The sequence below is a fragment of the Seriola lalandi genome, unplaced genomic scaffold (genome assembly GCF_002814215.2).
Source record: "Seriola lalandi dorsalis isolate HSWRI2012SDOR001 ecotype SW California unplaced genomic scaffold, Sedor1 jcf7180002054572, whole genome shotgun sequence".
NCBI lineage: Eukaryota > Metazoa > Chordata > Actinopteri > Carangiformes > Carangidae > Seriola > Seriola lalandi.
Window position 1 is genome coordinate 203855 of NW_019525125.1, and position 24038 is coordinate 227892.

Consider the following 24038-nt stretch of genomic DNA (forward strand, 5'->3'; position numbering starts at 1 on the left):
CCCACCTTCTCAATCACTCGAAAACAGACGGAGATGGATCGACCAACAACATTTCTGATGCCAAAGATCGCAGGAGGTTCAGACATTGCAATTAGCTGCAACCAATTTTTTTTAAAGTAACTGTCACACATGCTTATATTTCTGAGGTAATTAGATACTTATAACTATTTACTTAAAGGTCACGTATTTTACACTTTCCTGGTGTTTTATCTGAAGTGTTGAAATCTATAAGAAGGTATATATTACTATAATTTTTAAGAACTAAAAACCATGTCAGTGTGGTTTTACATACTTCTCTGGAACAACAGGTGGGCGGGGCTTGGGGGCGTGGCTGAGAGCAGTGACTGCTTTGTTGTGACATCACAAAGGGACAGAAGTCCTGACGGCTGGTTTTAAGGCTCAGTGTCTGAATACAGGCTGTGTGCATTTCTCTGTGGACTGAGGCTTTGATACTTTCACAGTATTAATATAGCAATCAAATCTGCGTCATAATGAAAAAAGACATGAAAATCTCACTTTATACAAACCTTTAATGCTATTTTAACACGTGTGCTTCACTTTGCAAGGCAGATTAGGTCAATTCATGTTATTACATACTTTCAGTAACTGAGCACAATCTGAAAGACAAAGACAGCTGCTGAAATGTAGCCAAGCAGAACTCAGACTATTCGGCTTAACTAAAATAAATATTTCCCTTTGCCTCTTCAGCCATGAATTACATTCCCTTCTCTTATGTTATCAACCTCTACTTTTAAAAAGAAATATTTTTCTGAGGTTTCTGAAACACTTATCATTATACCTCACTGTGTCTGACCTTTGAATTCCTTAATACTTTTTGTGCTACAGGAATTTAGATGTAATACTCCACAAGTCTTGAAATTCCTGCCGCAACACAGTCAAGCTCCGACTAAAAGCCCACAAGATAAAATGCAGCATGTGTTGAAACTGGTGGACAGTAGTTATCAGACAGTGGAGGTGATTTTGTGTCCCTGCAGTAGGTACCACCAGGTCTGAAGAACCTCCCAGCTCCTCCAGCTATCCCTCCATTATCCTGTCTGAGTAACATGCTTGACCAAAGCCTGCTGTTTGAATAGCTCAGTACCCATTAACCCATCTATTAATGCCTGTCGGCTGGATGGCCTGTGTGTATCCATGGTATTTTTGTGTGTGTGTGTGTGAATGATTTCATGTGTATAGGAGCTTGTGTGCGTCCCATTAGACTTTTGAGTGACCTATTTCAGTCAACTGTCCATTTAGCTCAGTGCGTCTAGGCCAGTATCCCAAACCTTTGTGGTTTGGGAGGAACGCGGAGAGCAGCCCACGCCGTCTCTGTTTGGAGCAGGGCTCGTCCCTTATCTTTAGGGAAATTAGGCCAGCTTTTGTTCCAAATGGGTTTGCCATGTGCCGGTTGAGCCTTGTTTTTGTCTCGGATCCAGTACTGCGCAGCGTGTAACCCATCGTTGCGGCCCATTTCTAACGGCTGGGAGCTTCGCCCATATCCAATGCTGTCTTACATGAACAGTCCTCTTTCTGCTTGGGCATCAAAAGTTACACAGAGCCCTGTAATGTAAGACAAGGAGATGAGGTTTGCTGTGAGCCAGGGATCCAGTGTCATGAAAACATGCCTGTTCAGTGGAGACAGTTTCTCCCTGCAGGGATACCAGGGAGCTTTCAGGCGCGAATGCTCCGTCTCATCTATTGTGAAACCACAATCGCCACGTGGTGCCTTACCTTCTGGCAGTGCCTGTTCTCAATCTGCTGCGTTTGAAAGCTTCAGCTGCCAAACACTGATGCTCTCTCAGTGTCAGTGTTCTCAGTCGGTCTGCGGCTGGCAACAAAAGGCTGAAAAACAGTGTGGTGTGCCAGGGAGAGGGCAACAGTGGTCTTTGTTTTCATTTTGTCTGGTTTTTGTTTTGTCTGCGCCTTCATTTTGTCTATGTTTTTGCTTACGTTTGATGTGGAGTGGTTGGTAGTTGGTGGCCACTGGCTGAGGCACCTGGAGGCTGCCAACGGTCGGCCTGTTATCCAGCTGGGCTCCCTGTCATCTAGGGTCATGCCACCCTGGTGAGGGTGACACACCCTGGTGGAGTGTGCACTGCCAGGCAGGTCACATGAGGCCAGAAACACATAGTCTGACAGTGTGGATTATAGTGTAGGTCACGACATTTGTTGATCCTGGTAATCCCTCATGGCAGCAGTTATCATGTGGTGGAATTATCTAAACATTTCAAAAAGGCGTGCTGTCAAGGCACATCGGCTGCTGTACAAATTGCCATTTCCACGGTGTGTGTGTGTGTGTGTGTTGTCCTGCAGCGATGACGCTGGTTTTTGAGGCCTTTCTCATTCCCAGGCCACTAAATGCTCAGCTAAGCATAGCCTTGTCACGAGTGTTGTTATTTATTGAAGCCCAGTTCCTGTGGAGCAGCTCAGCCGTGCTCTGCTGAAAAGTAACATTTCTAAAAATCTCAACTTCCCTCCAATCAACTCATTATTTGATCCACAATTAATGTCGAGACTGAAAAGTATTCCTACTCTTTCATTGTTTCTCTTTACTGCAGGTCAGTTCAGCACTGATGCATTTACATCAGGCTTTACAGAGCAGAGAAGGCTTAATGTTGCCTGGCTTAGCAATGAGGTGCACTGTATTTCTAATGAGGTGTGAGGAATTTATTAGCAGAGCCTCTGACCAGACCAGCAGGTTCACCACATACTAATACAAATTAGAGCTGACAGCTAAATCCATTATTAAGGGGCTTTGATTTTAAGTTTTACACAAGTAGGGAAGTCAGACAGTCTCCAGAAGGTCCTGAAATAAAGTCTTTAGTTACTTGCGTTGAGGCCAGTTTTATCTAAGAACGAGCTGAGTTTGAAAGTACATTTTACTCACTTGTGATCCAACATCCATTCACAATCCTGATTGATGTGATGGCAAAGGCTTTGCCTAAGATTAAAATGAAAATCCAGTTAAAAATGATTCAGTCAAGTGTTAATAAAACCTTACAAATGCCAGCATAGCTCTTCTTTATGTTTCGTTGTTGAAATATAAAATACTTGTCTAAAAATGTGTTGGTTCCTGTTGGGTGTCGCTCCTTTTTTCAAAAGCTTCCTTTCTCAGGGTGTTGCATACTGGAAGGACATTTTGTTTTGGTGTGGCTCCTTTAAGTTGACATGCGTTTGCTTTGACGATATGCCCTGTATGATTGTGATTGACACGGGGTGAAACTGTCAGGGTGAAGTCTTTGAGCGCTGCCAAGACAAAGACGCTTTGATCTGCATGTTGAGGGCTCATCTCTCAACAGCATATAAACCCAGAAAAACTCGTTGTGTCACTGTGCCGGTCCCACTATAAAGAGACTCGCAGCAGCTGTCAGTCCTAATGGGGCAAATGCCTTTGTGGAAAATGCAAATTTAGAATACATGTCATGAGGAAAATGAGAAGAATTGTTAAGTAAAACCCAGGAATAATATTGGGCCATAAACCCCTCTTAAAATCCCATCTTCCCCAACCTTTGATTTTGCAGGAATCAAGTTATGAAACCTTTTCAGCACCCATTTTTATAGCTTCAAAAATTGCACCCGGTAAGATCACAAAACGACAATGTCATTGATACTTGTTTATTACCGAGGACGGGGTGCTGAGATTTCTCACTTTCGAAACAGAGAAAATGATAATAGGACCTGTTAACAGGATGGAAAACATAAACATCCTCAAAGTATTTTATTGTTATCTTTTTATGTCGCGCATTGTTATCGTAGCTGACAATACTCGCTGTGTCGAGTAATGAAGCTCATTATCTCTACACCACAGTTCCCGTAAGCGACGGTGATATTCTGAGATGTGCCTTTGTTATAGAGCTGTCAGTGCATTTATAACCTGAATAGTTAACAGACTTGATGAATAAGTTGAATGCCTCACTTACTGTAGGTCATGCTTTAATCTATTTGAACAATTGGAGGGGAACGTGTGATTAACCCTCGTCTGTCACCGTGAAACACTAGCCTCAATACCGGCGGCACCACATCCATCTGGCAAGCTAACCGGCCACACCTTAAAGACATTAAAACAAAGTAGTTATGTGTTTGGTCTAAGGTTTTATTGCTTAACGTTAAGGAAAATATGCAGTGATGAGATATTGCCCTCATTAATAGTGATTTATGCAACCGCTAACCGGCATTTTGAAGTAGTGGGACAACTGAGTCAAACTCCAAGTAGTCACATTACATTAATATGACTAGACATCCATGTCTATCCATGATGCCTCATGTTCAACATGACAGGTCTTTCTTTTTTTACTTGCTCTGCCTCAGCTGCTGTAAATGTGCATTTCCTTTACTCAAATACAAACAGTAACTCAATAAAAACAGATCTCCACTATCTTGTCATGTACAGATTCTTGCTGGATGAAAGTATGATTAAATGAAACACACCAGGTACTTGGGTTGTATCTAATTTTTTTTTTTTTCATCTGTTTTATTTCTCTGGGTGGCAGTGTCGGACATCAGTGACCCCCTAACCCTCGCTGTGTTAGCTGAGTCCAAATCAGTTCCAGGGCCAGGCCTAATGGTGTTGGACACAAGAATAAGTCCAAGAGTTGTCAAAACAAATCAAGATTAGACAGAACCAGAGAAAAATCCATCCATATTCAAGACCAAAATAGGCAGTAAGCACACATCACGTGTAAGAATAATGAGATGAAGAGGCGTACCTGTCTCTTAATACACTCAGTAATTATATATTAAATATATATAAATAACAGTGCTGTGTAGAAAATAAACACATGTGGATGAGGTTGAGAAAAAAAAAAAAAGCATCTTTGAAGGTTTTATGATGAGGCAGGGAGAGTCAAACGGCTGAACGAAAGTCTGAGACAAGAACAAGTGCGAGTCAAAATAAGCAAGAGGCCGAGACAAGTCGAACATGTTGGACATGTGGTCTGGAAACTGAGCCCAGACTGAAGCACCACAGCCCTGCCTCGTGGCTGTTGTGGTTGCCTGAACCAGGGATGCTTTCAGGTTCTGTTATTGCAGTATTTATCTCACTCTCTGTCATTGTTTGCAGAGGCAGAATATTTCCCCTAGGTGGTCTTGTACCAGCTTTCACCACAACCAACCCTCCCAACCAGCATACTGAGGCAGGTTCAGGCATCCCTGAGTGGAGAAGGGTGTGTGTCTGTGTGTTTCTCTGTTTGTGTGTGTGTGTGTGTGTGTGTGTGTGTGTGTGTGTGTGTTCCTGTACTTTTGAAAACCAATTTAACACATTCAGAAAGAGGACATTTTTGTAAGGTGAGCTCATTTTGGCCATTGCTTGCTTCTTTAAGAGGCTCCTGTTCTGAAGGTTAAAACGGTGAGAGTTGATGGTGACTTAAGGTCAGTCATGGTTTTGCTGATGACCAAGCTTTGACCAGGAGATCTTGCTGTTTGTTTATTGTTTATTCCAGACATAGCAAAGGATGTACAAAAATAACACAATTTGTTAAACACCCAGAGAGATTTAGAACAGATAATCCAGCAAAACCTTGTGGCTTCCCTTTAAAAGAACTATATTCACATGCATGTCTACTCAACCAGTGTCTGAAATTAGCTTTTTGGCCTCACTGCCACAGGCTTGTACATTTAGAAAATTACCATCCAAGATTATTTTCTCCTAACCAAATTAATTATCATAAATTCTTCCTAGAAATATACCAGCCTCCTTCTTTTTCAGAGTTGTTTCATGCATAGAATTACCACAGCTGCTGTGTGAGTGGATTTGGAGATTTAAGACCTGCACACTCACAATGGAAGTTTTTGTCTTTTTTTTTTCTTTTTTCTTGCCGCTGGCCTCCTCATGGGGATGAAGTTAACTTTCTGATAACATTATACTTTAATACAAAGAGGAAAATCTTACGCTAAAACTTTAGAGCAGCAAATCAGAAGCCTGTGAGATACATCTACAGTATTTTACTGATTTGTCAGGGGAAAAAAAAGGATCATACACGACTGAGCTGAAACAGATTTTTACCAGTATTTGTAGTTTGGCGGATGTTAATTATGGCTGGTCTGTGGCACTGACATCTGCTTGACATGTCCCCTTTTACCTACATTAGATCTTTCCTTACCTGAGGAAGAGAGCGGGGGAGCCTTGAGCAAGCTCATTGTTATCTTACTCTGACCTCTGACCTCCTTATAGCTCCACCCACACCTGCCCTAGGGGGAAATACCTGCCTGCAGTGCTGTGAGGAAACTCTCAGACAGAAACTAGAGAGTAGAGACTCTCACAAAAGCAAACTAGGGGACATCAGGTAGATTTAATCTCTCAGCCTCTCTCTCTCTGGCTCCGTCCCTCTCTCAACATGGCCGGGGTTAAATCAGCCAGGGCCATTAGGGAATTAAAGGTATTGATTACGAGGCGAGCGGGTTGTGTAGAATGTTTGCTAATGAGAACAAGTAGATGGCCATTGTTTAGTGCTTGTCATGGGAAAGAGGAGGAGATGAATTGCGGGTCGACCAATTTAGCGCTCAGGAATCAGGGCTCGCAGCCAAATGTGGATCAGCATGGCTCCGCACAGGTGCAATAAATGTAATTTTAATGTCAGATATTGTTCAGCCAATGTAGTTCGAGCTCACAGTGCCTGCTTTTGTTGTGTTTGTGTGTGTGTGTGTGTGTGTGTGTGTGTGTGTGTGTGTGTGTGTGTTTTGGCTGTGAGCAGCAAATTTCATCACAATCCATCTTGCAGTTGTCGAGATATTTCATTAAGCTTCATCCTGCGGAGACCGCGGATATCTCTTGGAAATGTCAGGAAACGATTCCAGTATTCAAGATAGAATAATATTCCACAGATATTTCATTAAACTTATGATTGTCAGAGTTTTTGGTGATTTTTGACTCTTAAAAGTTTTAAGGTATTTTAAGAAGTATCTGTATCATCATATTCATCATCAATATCTCTTGGGTAGCCTGCCACGAAGTTTACCGTGAACATCCCAGAGGCTACATCTGTCTGATTTCTGACTTTGAGGACTCCTTTAATTGTTGTCTTGCGGTATCCTCGATCCAAATTGTCAAACTGTGCACACATGATGCCGTATATAATTATCTAATGGACAAATTTGCCACAAAATTTTCCAAGCGCACGCCTCTGAAGCTGCTTTGATAAGTGACCACTTCTTTTCTCTCTTCCTCCAACCTCAGGATGTTACATATTTAGCTCCGTGACTGATTCGGCCTGAAAGAAAATAATCAGAATGCTCTTTATTGTTGAGGTATAAACATCTTCAGCAGCTTCAAGGGCTAATCATGGGCTCTTCTTGTTTTCCAACGTCTGGAACGATGCTTTTTCTCTCGCTTTCCATTGTTGTGTCTTGTGGTAACGCTGCAGCAGCAAAGCTGTGTTATGTCACTTGTCCCAGCTGAATGATGTAAGAATGATACACTTTTAGTTTGCAATGCAGCGTCTATTTGAACAATCAAATGAAAGTGATTGTCTCCTACTTTGGGATTCATTATATACATGTCATAATGAGAAATAGAAAAAAACAAAAAACAAATGCATTTATTTTTGTTTAATTTTGATCATGCATTAATTGTAATGAACTCTCTATATGTGGTTAAGCTTTTCTTGTTGCACGTCCCTGGGGACTTTGCCCCTGTTATTGACATCCAGATAACCAGGACAACCTGCCACAGTACGAGAAGTCGATCTCTTTGAAAGCGAATGATGATAAATGAAAGAGCCCCGCCATGCTTATCTTTAACGCCTGAGGTGGTCACTAAGTGTCTGCTCATCTTTTCATCTCCTGCCCCCCCCCCCCCCCCCCCCCCCCCCGATATCAGGTCCTCTGGGACTCCTCGGGACACAGACTGTTTGGTTTGTAAGGGAATGCAGAGTGATGCGGTGTGGCGGCCATTTTTCATCTCTTCCCTGCATTGTTCGGCCCGGTCTCTGAGAGGCCAATAATTATTCATTTAAAGCTCCGGCTCTTCCCTCTTCCCTCTAATTAGATGGTTAGTCACTCTCTCGGGGCCTCGGGCGAGAGCATTGATCTCCTCCATCTCAATCTTGTTGTAACGCTGCCTCCACCAGACAGACACAGCCCGGCAGTTGTGTTTTGAACATCCCACTAGCAAAGTTAGTCTGTTAGATACAAATACTTCTCTCATTCTGTCCAATAATAAGTCCCTTATTGTCTAACTCTAAATTGTTCCCATTGACGGGCTGGAGAATTTATGATCTCCATAGAAAAGCGACTCATAAACCCAACAGAAACACATAATAGCAACTCCCGCCTCCTTACAAACAATACAGAGTTTCCAGAAACGCTCGTCCTGGGGGAGTTTATGACATATTCCTCCGTTTCTCTTGTGTTCTCCTGAGCTGCGGTGCAGTCGACAAGACTAATCACAGGCTTGATGAAATGCAGCAGCTGTATTTGTTTATGTATTGAGTATACTGTACTACAAAAGGGGGGGTAATAAATAGGGGCCAAGACACAATGACAAGGATGACGGAGCGAGGAATAAAGGCTGAAGAAAAAAAAAAAAAAATCACATAAACACCGACTGTGATAAGTGTTGTTTCCTTGCTCTGTTGCACTCGGGATCCCTGGGAAGGCAGCGCGTGCTCCAGGAAGAGTGTGTTTGTGAGTGTGTGCATCAGATTTTAATTGTTAATCAGCCTGTGGTGCATTAATGGGTCGGTGGGGAGTGTTTCCAAAGTTTTCAACATACCTGTGTTTTAAATGAGCTGCATCAGGCCTTGTAGCAGTTGAGGAATGTGCTTTTAAAAATCCTGCCTCTCCTCTTTTGACCTCACAGCGTTAACGTCCTCTCTCTAATGTGGAAGCGAATGACTTTTTTGTCTCTGGTTACAGTGTAATGGGATGTTAATGAAGCAGCGGTGGCTGCTTAAAGGATCATTTTTGTCACAGTGAATTTTCTGATTTATCCCCCCCCCCCCCTCCAAAGATGCAATTTACTTCCTTTTTACTCTTAAGTGATGTCAAAAGGAAATTTCTGAGATGTCAAACCGAATGTAAGAAAATAATCAAAGGAAAAAACGAGTGTGTGCAAGAACATTTCAAGGTTAATGAGGCGTGAAAAGAGAAACATTAAATGTTTATGCTCTCACGTCGCTGTCAGAAGACAACACGTGTGATATTAGACAAAAATGTAAACACAGAAAGCGGAGGGAGGTATAACATTGTGGTTGAACAGCGCCGCTTTGGAACTAATGTGTGATTCTCTGCATAAAGATGAGGAAAGTGTTTGTTTCCCTCCGTGATGCTGCTCTGCCTCATCAGTTTGAGGCGTAGTTTGGATGTAGCTCAGCTGCTCTGTGCTTACATTGCTTCATTATTTGACAGAACCTCTCAGCCACTGCAAACAACTTCAGGTGCCACAGTCTGCGTCATGGCAGCTGCCTGAATGTAGTTCATGTGAAAGCGCGGCTGAAACTAGCTATTGCATTCACTATTGATTAACCTGCTGCTATAAAATGTCTGCAAATTGGGGGGAAAATGGCCTTTAAAATTTTCCACAGCCCAAGGTGATGATAGCGTGTTTTATCTGATCAAGTCACAAACTGATATTTAATGTACTGTGATACATGATGAAGAAAACCATTAATTCCAAGAAGCTAAATCCAGCAAATGTTTGGCATCTCTGCTCGAAAAAAAAACAGCTAAAAACCTACAAAACTGATTAACCGATTAGAAACAAATACTCATTCAGTCCAGAAAAGAACCCCTTATCGTCTAGCTGTAAACTGTTCCCACTGACAGGCTGGGGAATTTATGATCTCCATAGAAAAGCAACACATAAACCCAACACAAACACATAATAGCAACTCCCGCTTCCTTTTACTAAATTACTAAACTGATTAACCAATTAGATGCGATACTTTTCTCATTCTGTCCAATAATAAGCCCCTTATTGTCCGTCCAGTTTACTGCCGTGATGAAGACAACCACTGAATCCCGACACTTGAGAAGCTAAATGCAGCGAGTGTTTGGCCTTTCTGCTCGAAAATGACTAAAATACTTTGTTCATCGCAGACATTCAGACCCCACGCCACCACCTACAGTCGCGATATTGTTTTAGGTCGTGCGTGGGCGCCGTCGTTCAGCCCGCTTTTTAAAACTGACCTTTCCCAAGTTCCCACGTCCAGAATTCTTCAGGTAGTAACTCACAGTGTTTTCTCATGGTGAGAACAAACGAGCAACTAAATGAAACCAAATCACACGACAGGAATACAAATAATGAATATGAATGAATTTAGATGAATGTGAGTGAAGGCGAGAAAAGAGGAAGGAAGGAACAAGAGGCTTTTATTCGATGCAGCCAAATCTGTGCAGGGCTTAGATTCGCAGATCGCACAGTGGCTATGAATCAGAAATATTGGCCCCGTTTATACAGAACAATAAAAGCGGCAGTTAATAACCACTGTATATGTTACGTTGTCTAAATTTGTGATAAATCAGAAAGATATTACTTAACAAGATCATGAACCTGCCCAGACATTCAGTGCCAGCTCTTCGTATCTGACAGGTTTTACATCTCGCCGCTAAAGACCCATTTAGATTGTTACTAAAAATATGACATCACACACTCTCGTATCTACATTTTGTCAGTGTCTTCGCAGCTTCTCTCGTAGTCTGCAGGATCAGGGCAGACTGGAGAGCGGCTGAGATCCTCTGGTGTTTTAACAGTGATTATAAAGCAGACAACTGTAAAGGTTCATTGTTCCTTAAGGCTTCATAATTCTCTCCCTGTGTCTCTCTGCCTTACCTCATCTTTTAAGTGAAAATATCTGGCACACTGTGGTGGGTGGATGCAGAGTCTGGCTGTTAGGAGTAAATCTATTTTGAAAGGAGAGACACCCAGAGTCCCATTAAAAACAGCAGCACTCCTTTAACTCTCTCTTGCTCTCTTTTTCCTAGATTTCTTTTGCTCCTTAGCCTCCATATGTAAGGAATTTAAAACTGTAATTACGTGTCCTTAATAACATGTTTGCCCCCCCCCAGCTCATCAACCTGCTTGCATGCTCTCCCTGCCAACTGCACTTGCCAAAGCCTGCTGTACATGTTTGATGTTGTCTGTTAGATCCCTGTGTATTGTTCTCTTCTCCGTCTCGCTGATGTGTTTTGGGTCGGCGTTGTTGTTGTGTCTGCCGCGTCGACAGAGGTGTCTCCTGTTCCCCCCGCTAGACAGACATGTACTTTGTTGTTTGGCCTGCCGCCTACTGTCTGCATCGCGCTGCGTTGCATTGTGGGAATGCTAACTAACTGCTCTCTTCCGAGCTAAGGCAGCGGGCTGCCAGGTTGTGATGAGTCTGGCTGCAGTCAAGCTTTCTTTAGTTGTATCTGTTTTGGGTTTTTTTTTTTTTAACTTTGTGGGAGTCTCCCCTCCCGCTGTGATCTCCTGAGGTTTTCAGAGGTCTGGTCTGGGCTGAGTGGAGCATTTATGCACCTTGTGTTTCCTCCATTTCTCCCCTCTGGCTCATTAAAGTCTAAATTCCACCGACAGCTTTGAAGTGTGTTAAATGTGTTTGTGTGTATGTGTGTTTTTTTTTTTTTTTTTTTCTTTTATTGTACATGTTGATATTCGCACTTGTTGCGCCTGCAGAGCAGATGTTTTTAAGGGACAATGCTTTGCTCAGGAGTTTTAATGCGAGGACAATTTGAAGCTTTAATGCTGTGCGTGAACAAGGGGAAGATGCATTTCAGAGCCGCTCTCTCTCTCTCTCTCTCTCTCTCTGTCTCCACCTCCATACAAACCTCCCAACGATTTGGTGCGATACGATCCCACCACCTGCTGCTCTTCAAGCCAGCGCTTCACAGCCCCTGGGACGCGAGGAGGACAAAGACAGATAAATTGACTGTAGTGTGCAATCTTCCTGTCAAAGCAAAGTGAAAAAAGAGCACTGCTGCCTTTAATCTGGCTGCTGAGCCCCGCAGTAGTATTCTCTCCGTCGCTTTTCAAAAGCCCCATTTGAAATGGTGCCTGCCTGCCTTGCTCGGAGGGAGGTTGCCGGTTCCCAACCAGGTGTTTATCTCTCTTTTCTTCTCTTCTCTTCTCTTCTCCCCTCCCGCACACTTCACTGGGATTAATCCAGCGTATATTTAAGCAGAGGATGAAACAGAAACTGCTGTTTTAGCACTGTCCTGTCTCACCCTGAAAATATGAAGTACCTTGAACATTATTATTACTGTCATGTTTGCCTGTAACCTGTCTCATAATCCAGCCCTCAAGTCTGCTGAGGTGCGTCGTGGAGTCTTGCTAAATGTTTCAAACAACCAAATTAATCCACTTGTAAAGCTTAGGTATGATTGTGGTAAAAAAAAAAAAGGAATATTGCTCATGATTTTTTTACTGGTCTGAGGGAGTCTGAGGACTTTGTCTTCAAGTGTTGAGTCATCTGTCAAACACAATTTCGCACGACGGCGAATCATGGCTGCAGCCAAAGACTCGCCGGTCACTTCACGGTCAGCAAACGTGGGGGAAAGGCAGGGGGGAGCAGTCCCTCTCTCTGCCAGCCTGTTTCCCCTCATTTCCCCTTCTCCCCGCCTTCTTCTGTTCCAGTCCGTGGTGGACATTCTCGACGACATCAATTCTCGTGGAATCTGAAACACGTCGCACGTTTGCCCCTCCGAAAGCCTTTGTGTCTCACGTTTGTATAAACAGAATCTGTAGCGTGTGTAAAGGGGCTTTCGTGCCAGCCAGGAAGTTAACACTGGCAACAGCTGGCATCCCAAAAACAATACACGTGTGTGGTCTCTATCGAGGTTACTCCAGTTCACAGAGGCAGTTCATTGTGATGCTCCTCCTCTTATCACGACAGGCTTGTGAAAGTGGATCGAGTGTTTTTTTTGGGGGGTTTTTTCTGTTCCTTGCTGCCAACAACGGGATGCCAGTTGTTCGCCAGTGGAACTTGCTGTCATCAGACGGGCAGGCAGCTTTCAACATTTAAATGTTTGAGAAGAAAATGTCGCACAACAAGTGAAAAGCTCCAGAGAGATGCAGTTCTAGGACAGTGTTGGTACACAGAGTCAGGGGACAAGCCGCTCCACAGACTCTGAGCTTGTTGTCAGACTCTGCAGCATCCACAAAGCAAGACACTGTTGTTGCACTCAAATAGACAGGACGCGGTCCTGTGTGATAGATAACTCAAATAAATGTCTCTCTTTTATCAGTGTGTGTGTGCGGAAACTGCATTTCTGAGTTCTTTGCTAAATTGCATTTGCCTTCATATTTGTATTTAGCAAAATAATTCACACACAAACACGATTAACTCTTGTGTTAAGTCTTAACTCTCAAAGAAATAGTGTTAGTGCAAAACTAAGCTCTCAGATGTGACCTCTTTCTGTAGTGATTTGATTTCCAGTTCCAAAAATTTCAGTAATTTTCAGTTCAGAAGGCGGGAAGAAATTAGATTTCCAACGGGAAGCATCAATCACACTTTGCGCTCTGTATTTAAGATGGTTTGTACCTCATTTAATTTGCAGTTGAATTTGGAAACGGCAGATGCCCGACAAAGAACAAGAACTGTTTGTAATATCACATGCTTTAGATTTTTGCATCCGCGTTGTGTCTCTAAGCAGCATTGACCGCTATTTTGGACACAGTCTTCGCTCTTGTCTTTTCCGTCTCTTCCTAATGAACTCTTTTGGACCCTGTGGTTGGATAACACCAACTCCAATTAGACTGAAGAGCTTTGGGGGGGTGGTGGTGGTGGTGGTGGTAGTGGGGGTTCATACTTGCAGTGGAAATTACTTTCAGATTGTGCATTTACTTCTGTTTGTCAAATTCATTTCAGCCCAGAACATGGGAGTGAAACAAGTGTTGGAATTGCAATGAAAAACAAAATCACAAGTGGTGATATAGGCTGCTTGAGGCTTTGTTGGCACTTCCTGAGTCATTACATTGAATTTTAAGGCTTTTGGAGTGTTTAATGTTTCAGTGTTTAATTCCCTGCGCTGGGTTTTGAAAGATTGCATAGTATCTGATGAATACACGGCGGACTCAGGGAGGCGAGCTGATTTGTCTGACTTGAGTGTGATCTTGGAAAGGTGTCAACATGCATCCTCCATCTATCTGTCTGGTGTGTGATCCATCTGTGATTGTTGGCCTATTTGTGTCATGCATCCCCAAGGCTCCTATTTTATGTTCATGTGATGAAGCTGCAACAACGGTCAAAAACCAAGAGCGGATAAAAAGTAAAATGAAAATCGGAGATAAGTCGTTGCTGCTCTACCACATGGCCAAAGTCTCAGGTAGCTGAAACATCGTAGCTTGAATTTTTACTTGTGCTCCAACGTCACGTTCGTGCTCTTATGGGTTAAAATTGAACCTGTGTTTAATGGAGACCTGAGGTGTTGGACTTGGCCTATATAACACTGTTTTACATTTCCTGGCACATCAGACAGAATTCCATCTGTCGCCACACACACACACACACACACACACACACAGCCACACACACACACACACAGAGTCACACACAGTCACACATGTAGAAAACGCTATATCTCTAATCTGATGCAACTCACTCTCACATCTGACAGGGTGCATTTTCTAGGTTCCAGCTCTCTCTCTCTCTCTCTCTCTCACACACACACAATGACTCAAACATCCATGTCCCCTTTGCCCCTTCATCCCTCCGTTCTCCTCCTCCTCCTATCTTTTCTTCAGAGGCCAAATTGTTGGCTTGTCTGGTGGAAATTCATACCAAAAGATTCAAACACGAAACTGAATATTTGTGGAGTGTGTCACCCACAGATTGGTCTTTGGGGGGCAAGTCACGAACGTGATTGTAAAACTTGAACAACTTAGGGGAAACCAAGACACAAAGAAGCGCTGTACTCAAACTCCAACGCCAAGTGGGACTGCAATGACCTTGCAATGTAACATTTTAAAAATGAAAGAAATCCCCCATTAGAAATGCTAATTGCCAGTATGTGATACAGATTGCATCTGAGTTGTGTAACTGATCTTTTTTTTTTTCATCCTCTCCTTGTCTCTCTGCAGTGCCCGGAAACTTGGGCTGCTTCAAAGACAGCGGGGACCCGCCCACCCTGTCGGGCACCAGTGAGACCTCCAACAAACTCACCATCCAAAACTGTATCAGCTTCTGCAGGAAGCAGAGATACAAGGTGAGGTTTGAAAATAAAGTCGAAGTGTATGAAATAATAATAAAACCTTTAACCCAAGAGATGTTCAGCGTTATATTTACCTCAGATTTAAGATGGCAGTTTCTGTAGGAGAAAACATTCAAGTCTTTAAATGTAGTGTCTGTGTGTCCTCAGATGTTCAAGTTTCTCTTCTCATTCGATGAAAAAGCGTCCAGTCAATTGCCCGTGTCATTTCAAACGCGGACATGAGCTGGCTCTCGCAACAGTCAAGCTTTTATGTAAATGATCTCCGTTTACGGGCAGTTTCCTGACAATTATCACCACGATCCCAAGAGCGGTCTATACCCTCTTTATTCAGCCATCAAACTCCATGTTTCAAACCAACCAGCGGATGACAAATCATCACAGCAATCAAGGCTGACAGCTGGAAATGAACGGTTATTAGCCCGGTGGGCACCTCCTCTCCAGTTTCTCACTCATCTCTGTATCTGGCATGCCATTGTCGCAGCTATAAACCGTGCCAGGTGTTCATTTTCAGTCTCGGCAGATCCGGCTCAGCTCCGTCTGCACTGACAGGTACTGACAGCCCGTCCCTCCCCCACTCCCCTCTCAATTCAGCAGATGTTATAGGATGCGGTGGTGGATTGGCATCGTCTGCCTGTACCCTTGGATCGTCACTGGCCTTAATGCGCATGTGAAACGTCAGCGCTTGGAAGTATGGATCCCGTGTGACTTTTTGACAAAGAGCATGTCTAATGAGCGAGACAGCAAATCCATCCCTTGTTTGCTCCACCAGAAAGTATTCACATTGGTGTTCTCCAGCATTACTTCATCAGATAGAATAATGCAACAAGGACATAGCTTGATACATCTCGGCGAGAGCGGAGGCGCTATAAATTCCTATTCCATGAGAAAAAGACGCGGAGTGGGAAATGATGCAGTACCTTCAGTAGTGTGAATTCATTTAGGGGCCTGAAAATTGGACAATGGCGTTCTTTTTGAACGAAGGACAATAGTTCTTTTGAGAACAAGCAGCCAGTTGGTGGTGGCGAGGTCAAAACGCGTGAAGGTTTTTCACGTTGCACATTCCTGCTTCGACGCTTTTGGGAACAGTTTACTAACAGTTCTGACTTGAAAGATGGATAGGTGCTATTTCTGTAAGGTTTACTCTCTGCACCCTGTGTGCAGCTGTGTGTTTGAAGGGAGGCCTCTAATCAGCTGAGAGGTTGTGGTTATCCAGACTCAGATTACAGCATCTTGTAATCATGAGAGAAAGAGCAATTAGGGCACTTTAGACTCAAGTCACTTTAATTTCAAAGAGAGAAGGAGCTATGTGTATTGAACTGTTTACTAGGCCTAAGTGTTAACACAGTTTCACATAAAGCTCATATCAGAAACACAACCTAATCAGGTATAATTATATGGACAAAGTAGCCATTTTGGATACTTTTAAAGAAGAGAGAAAAAGCTCAACTTTTCACGTTTCCTCCACAAAACATGTTCCCTCAGCGTTTTGCTGATGCAATGATTTGCATAACTCCTATTGTGTTTTCGCAGCTTGCTGGTATGGAGTCAGGATATGCCTGTTTCTGTGGCAATGAGGTGGACCTGCGCGACCATGGCGAGTCACCTAGCATGGAGTGTAACCACGTTTGTTTCGGCGACCACACCCAGCCCTGCGGCGGAGACGGCTGGGTCATCATCTTCGACAGTGAGTGTCACTCTCGGTCTGACTCTGGGCTGATTCTGGGCCGTGATTTGAACAAACAAATTTTAATCTTAAGGTTTCTAAAGTAATAAGACATAATGCACTTTTACAAATACACCTGTAACTACCTCTTATGAGCTGGATACAGGTTTGTCCCCGCTTTCGCCGTGGTAACGACTCCCATCAAATATAGTTTGTCTCCAGAAGACACAGGAGTACATTTCTTTCCTCTAACACATTTCTATGTTGAGATAACATTTGGTCATCAACTGGTGTGATGCAAAAAATTGCTGCCAGCCCGCTGTGACCAAAGAGACAGTCTATGATGTGGATTGGTCATACCAGTTTTATAAAATAAAGTCGGTATGAGAGACGGGATCAGATTGGTGCATCTCCATTCAGTGGCATGAAATCATGTAACGTGATACCAGTGATCTGTTAATAGACTGAGCATTATTCACAACCCCAATAAAACATCACCGACCATTTTCTCCTCTTTTCTCGTGCTTCCTCCTCCAGCCCGAGTAGGGGCCTGCGGTGGGAACTACACCTCGCCATCAGGAGTGATCTACTCCCCTGACTTCCCCGACAAGTACGGTGCCGGCCGCGTTTGTTACTGGACCGTCCAGGTCCCCGGATCCTCCTCCATCCTCTTCAACTTCACCTTCTTTGACATCTCCGATCAGACAGACATGGTGGAGCTGCTGGACGGCTACACCAACCAGGTGGTGGCACGCTTCGACTGGCGCAGCCCGCCGCGGGAGCTGGTGAACGTCACGGGCGACTTTGTCATTCTCTACTTCTACTCAGACCGCACCAACCAGGCCCAGGGATTCGCTCTGCTTTACCAAGGTAAGAAAACACCTGCTTTTTCTGGCATTTCTTGTGCATTGGAAGAAGAATGGTTTGGTGAAAGTCCATGACAGTGTATCACTCAGTATCCCTTCTCAGTTGAAGCAACCTGTCCTCAAGCCCGCCACGCCCGCCACATTAGCACGATGGGGTGTGAGCTAGGTTGCTGCCTCCGTACTGAAGGTTTTCAGAGCGGTGCGAGGCAGTTGTCCCGTCATTGGCAGACCCTTTTCTCTTTTCATTTGCTAGTCAATGTCTCACAGCCCTGCCTGATGCTGCATATTTAAATAATGTTTTGTTTTTCTACGAACTCACTCTCTTATCAAGCTGCGGCAGACTGCTTTGCTTCTCAGGAGTGTGTTCCTTGGTGAATTTCAGAGCAGGAGTTTTTATACCACCTACATACAAAACAGTGTGATAATATACTTTGCATCGCGCCTTCTGATATCCTGATTTCACTACAGAGCAGAAAGTTGAAGAGCTAGCAGCGAATAATTTTACCTCTCCAGACTAATGAGGAAAATGTGTAAAGACTTGCGTGGGGAAAAATAAAAAGCAGTCCTCTGTTGTTTTCTCCCACGGTGATGCCTCCGTGTGAATATTCTGAATGCACCGAAAATGATTTAATAGATTAATTTCTGGAGACGTTAGCCTGATATAATTCTGTGTAGGTGACATTCATGCTCATGGAGAGAGGCAATCTGTCGCAACTCCTCCCTCCCTCCCTCCCTCTCTGCCTCCATTTGTAATCCTGTGACATTTTTCTCGCCTGCTGGTGTTACAGTAAAAACAATATCAGAAGGTCCGAAATTCTCTGACCTCTGGACAGGCGCAATCCTTTCTGCTCATGTCTCAGTTCTTGTGAGGCGTCATGTAGCCAAGAAATGGAATGAGTGAGAAAAGGTCACCTCCGGAAGAAACAGGTTTCTATACAGAGAGATATAGAGAGAAGAAATGTGACGACATTCAGGCTGAGCGTTGTAAACTGCTAAATACATCTAATATATCCTCGGTGGCAGGATGAACAGTGGAAAGAGAGTGTTTCAGCTGACGTTCAGCTGGGTTTGAAGTATGTTGTTTGCAAAAGAAATGGGGAACATGTGGGAAGTTCTGGGAACATCACAGTCAAGTTGAGCTATTATGTGAAAAGAAACATCAAAACCACCATTCATGGAAGAGTGGAACAGGCCTGGAGCAAATAGTATTTTGGAAGTAGCTCTGGCTGTTTGATTTAAACACAGGATGGATGGAGTTTAACCTTTTAGTTTGGAGTCTAGCATGTGAGTTAATCATAAAGGATCTCACCACTAGGAGTCCTCCTTGATGGCGCTGAAAGCTCCTTGCTAAATTTCATCTTAAGAGCTGTTCACAAAGCTGCTGAGAGCAACTTGTACTAATGAACTGAGAAAACTCCTAATAGATACTGTATATAGATAGGCAAAGTGAAATATTGACCTCAAATAGATTGTATTGGGCATCAAACAGCATGTTGACACTGGTAGTCTTTGGACAAATGTTCACGCTCTGGTGGGGTAATTCTACATCATAGACTGTATATAAGGATGGACGTAGCCTCCGTGACGTCACCCATAGGTTTCTGAAGAGAGGTCGGGAAACTCAGAACGGGCTGCCGCGCCGTCGCTATCCTCCGCCTAACTCCCGGCTAATACAAAAGAAGCAGGGCCGGTGTGGGGCCAAGGCTGCCGTGCATGTTATGTGGCAAGCATACGCTCACCCGTTTGTGACTCAAAGCAGCCACACGCTCAGTTATGCAGAACATCATCATCAGTTGTCATGAAGGAGGAAATAAGCTAAAGAGACCAAAACCGTGTTTTGTACCAGGCTGTTTATTTCTGCTGTAAAGTTGGGCATCTTCACATGGGAGTCTGTGTGGTTTGACTCACTGTTGGAGGCAGCCTCAAGTGGCCATTAGAGGAACTGCAGTTTTGGGCCCCTCTGTGTCAGCTTCGTTTGTCAGCTGCTCGTTCTACATATGCTGCCAGTTTCTCTGGGGAAATCCAACGATGGCCATAAAATATGCTCTTATTTATTTATTTATTGCAGTAGGTCATTATTTAATGTACAGTCATTGAACTGTCAGACAAATTAGTCTGAAAAGACATATTCTTGGTTTGATGAATAATTCTGACGACTGAGATATTCCAAGTGTTTGTGTCTTTGCGTGTCCAAGCAAGCAGGTCCTGGTGAATTAGAAGTCCGTTCGACTAGTTCTAACTTCTCTCACATTTAGGAGATGGTTTTAACGCTAAACGGCTTCTGGCAAACTATTGTCTAGACAAAAATCATAGGCATCTTAAAGTTGAGCAACTGAACGAGACACATGACTTGTTTGAGGGGAAAAAACATGATGTGTCACTGATAGATAGACACTTGCTGTGATGATTGTCTTCACTAAACCTAAGTGCAAATGAAAATGTAAGAAAAACACTGGCAGAGTGAAGTCAGACGCACAAATATCAGCGTGAGACATTCCACATTTTGTCTCTCAGAAGCAGCATTTCAGAAGTTGGAGAAGAAAATTCTCAAAATCACAGTGATTTTAAATAAATCACATCTATGTTTAGGAGAAGTAAATGAAAGGCAGAGGAGAACTTATTTAGGATATTGCTTTCCTCTGGGAACACATAAATGAGTTGAAATAGTCCATGCTCTCTGGCACTGTTGTTTTATGAAACAAACTCTGCCCATCTGGTGCTGTAAGCAGGTTAAAACAAACAGAATTTATTGCAAACACTTCTTGAATCATGTCTGGAGCGGACAGAAAAGCTCTCAGCACCACAAGTTTACAACATGCTTGAGTGTTTTTGCAGAGCCAATCTGTTTCTCCGCAAATGCAGTTAGTATTAAATAGTCACTCGTGACTCCGCTGTATATACTTTCAACAGCATGATCAACATGATATATCCTATGATTGTGCGCTTGCTCCAACAGCCCTGTTTACCCTCAGGAATGATTAAAGGGGCTTTAAGTGATCTATGTCCTCGATTTGTAGAAATTACAACAACATGGCAGAGCTTTTCCTCCTCTGTGTCTCTGGCACAGGATGCACCACTCAGCCCTCTGCTTCCTGAGAGCTATGAAAGCCTATGATACATAGAAATAATCAAATTTTGAGGGGGTGATGTGTCACATTGCAGAGAACTGAAATAGTATTCTGATCAGGGCTGGGCAATATGGCTGGAGTAAAGTAATATCAACAACATTAATAATGAAATCGAAGCTCTAACTTTACTGAGAAAGGATTTGTACTTTGCAAAGCCTGTGAGCAGAGACAGGTGGGTGACAAAGCCAACCAAAGCCACTTCAGCTGCTTTAATTCTGTTTGAGGGAGCAAGAGCAATCACACACTTGTTCCATCAGACTGCAGCATTTCAGGAAGTGTGTACTCAACACACAACCACACGTTTTTGGTATTTGTGGCGGCCCCTGTGGGTCAGGCTTAAAATGCTTCAGTGGAACTGTTCCGCAACACGCTTGAAGATATGTACCCAGCTGTATGATGAATGGACAAATCATTGATGAGTTTTGGCCATTTCCCTGCTTGAGAAGTTTCAAGGTCAATAACTTCAAAACTAAATAAGATATCAGTAAACATTACACAACCTTTGATACGCTTGGTCCAAAGATGATCCACAGAAAAATTTGGTAGCAATGTTTTTTTTCAAAAAATTCAAAATGGTGGAAAATCCATCATGGCTTTTATGGTCAATCGGGCTCATGGTGTCAGGGGGCGTGGCCTTTCCAAAATGGCATTTTGGGCCTTAATTACAGCGTCACCATTTGATGGATTGGGCTCATATTTCTTGGGAAGCACTTTAACATCATTTCCAGTTATGGGGCAAAGTAATTCCAGGTCACAGCAGAAAAATACGACTAAACCGACACAAAAACAATGGGGTTCTGCCTCTTCAGGGACTGAACTGTAATGATATGTTTACCTGAATATTGAAAATCACAGGTGGTTTGCCTTTCCTATCTTCCCTAAACTTACCACCACCCTTTTCCTGCTGTTGTAACCGGTACTGCTCATGGATAATCATATGCAAATGATGTAAAGCTATGCAAAGATGGAGGTAGATGTGATGGTGCCGGGCAACAGTGTTGTTTATTTTGTAGTAACTGACAAGTTAGGGGCGTAAGGAACAATTGTACAGCATGCTTCACAGGTGTTTGGTCATGAAGTACCTGACCTGATGAGGATCATGGGGTCAGTATGTACCAGATTTCATGGAAATCCATCCATTAATTGTTAAGATATTTGAATTTCAAAGTCATGGATCGACTAACAGACTGACTTTGCCATGACTAGCATGATTAAGAAAGCAAGTGATTTTTTTCATTTTAAGTTAAATATTACTTTGGATCATAAATTTAAACAGCAGAGTTTTTACTTATCTATATAGTCAATATATTATCAGTATTATGGAGTTATTGCCCCACTCAACATTAATCCTACAACTCTGAAACTGTCGTAATATCCATATTTTTGCCTTGAGAACAAGCTTTTTACCACTGAAGTTGAAATATCACCTGGTTGCTCAAGCACGGTATCATCATCTGTCACTGAGCAGTGGAAAATGCCATTGCACTGTATGTATGTGTGTTCACATGTGTTTGGGAGGGGTTGGGGTTTTTTGGAAATGCCACTGGCCCGAGATAATTTTGCTTCAAAACAGAGCCAGAAATCTCAGCACCTGACAAATAATGTTTGGGTCACTGGCACTGATCAGCAACAAAGGTCTATTTGTGCTATAGGGCAGAAAACGTAATGGTTTTAAAGTTCAGCAGAATTCTGGTTTAATCTAACGTCTGCACCTTAAGCTACAACATTCATCTGTCTATGAACCTGTGTTAATGAGCTCTTATTCTTTTTTTCCCCAGCACTGAGGAGCCAAGACACCCGAACAATGGAGGCTGAAGGAGACGACGAGGATGAAGGAGAGGACGTCTCCAGCACGGCGGGGCCCCAAGTGGGTGTCGGCGTCACAGAGCGATCCAACAGCACCTCCAACGGACGTTCCTCCCAGATCCTTTACGTGATCACGTCCAGCCCCGGTAAACCGGAGCACAACATGCCAGGTCAGTGGGCTGGACGCGGCGAGACCACCGGCCACAGCGCTAGTATGTTAACACCCATGAAACACTGCACCTACTGCACCTCTCTCTCCCTCTGCTGGGATGTTTCCTGACTAGAGCTCCCATAGAACATGACCTGGTTTCTCTGAAAGTATTAAAATCATCTTAGTCTGTTGAGATGCTTCTGGAAGCTCTGGCTCACGGCAGCTTCCTGTGATCTTACATAGAAGTAATGCTGTGTGACGCTCTTGTTTTTTTCTGTCAGTGACTCATAAGTGAAGTTACTTTGGGTCTCCCTGCTGATCACAATCAGGCCTCTTGTCAAAGCTACGCAGGGTGGACTGGCGTGTTCTGTTCTTCTTTACTTTCTTCAAACATTATTCTCTCCAAACTCTGAGCGCTCTGTCTCAGAGGGCTAAATGAAGTATTTCTCAACCAGAGGAGAACAGATGTGCATTGATAATGCATCACCGTTTCTTGACAATTTACTGGCTGAGCACTGCTATCAGGTGTGCCAGCAGTGCTCGAATAATTCTTCGCTCGCTAATCCTTTCAGTCTGCTTCAGTTTGTTTTCATTACCGTGTTACAATATCTGATGTCTTGTTACTGTGCTGCTCCCTCTCTGCAGTGTGGACCATCTACGCTCTGGCTGCTCTGCTCATACTGACTGTCATAGCCATGGTAGCGAAGCTGCTGCTGCACATCACAGTCAAGTAAGTATGCGAGCGTTTGCAATCAAGCAAGGATCAAATGTCAAAGCATTCATCTGTAGTATCATGTTGCATTCATGTCATTCATTGTCGTATTCTGATGCCAGAATGTTTGTTCCCAGCGCAAATTAGCTTTGACGTCATTAAATAAGATTATCCTGCCAACTAGTGGTCACAACATGTTGTGTCCACTCCCTAGCTTTGTTTTTCCCCCTTGCACAATCTAATAAGGAGTTACTCTTTAATAATCGGCATGTTTTCCTGTCAGACAGTTTTTTGATATAACTTTTTCTAATTGAGTTGCCAAAGACAGATATTTTCCAATTCTACACAGACGGGGAATTCAGAGATCCCCGCAAGGCAGTATAATTGAGTTGGGTGCCAGTTAGGCAGCGTGAAAGAATCAGAGTAAAAGAAAGTCAAGTCGAGTCAACTTTACTTCTAGGGCACATTTATCCACAGCATGAGCTGACCAAAGTGCTCTACAAAGGACATTAAAATAAATAAGAGTAAAACCAAATGTATAGAATATGTAAAAACACAAGGAAAACCAACTGAATGT

General features: G+C 43.3%; 1 protein-coding gene across 2 annotated transcripts in view; it reads left to right on the forward strand.

Annotated features, from left to right (window-relative positions):
- Window positions 1-24038, forward strand: part of kremen1 (kringle containing transmembrane protein 1) — a 60306-nt gene that overhangs the window by 31645 nt on the left and 4623 nt on the right. Inside the window, exons 4-8 of one of the 2 annotated variants that reach the window (XM_023417090.2) lie at window positions 15005-15129; window positions 16666-16819; window positions 17336-17668; window positions 22571-22810; window positions 23395-23479. In XM_023417090.2, coding sequence (XP_023272858.1) covers window positions 15005-15129; window positions 16666-16819; window positions 17336-17668; window positions 22571-22810; window positions 23395-23479 — 937 coding nt within the window. The remainder of the gene's footprint in view (window positions 1-15004; window positions 15130-16665; window positions 16820-17335; window positions 17669-22570; window positions 22811-23394; window positions 23480-24038) is intronic. The other variant, XM_023417091.2, reaches the window with a different exon arrangement.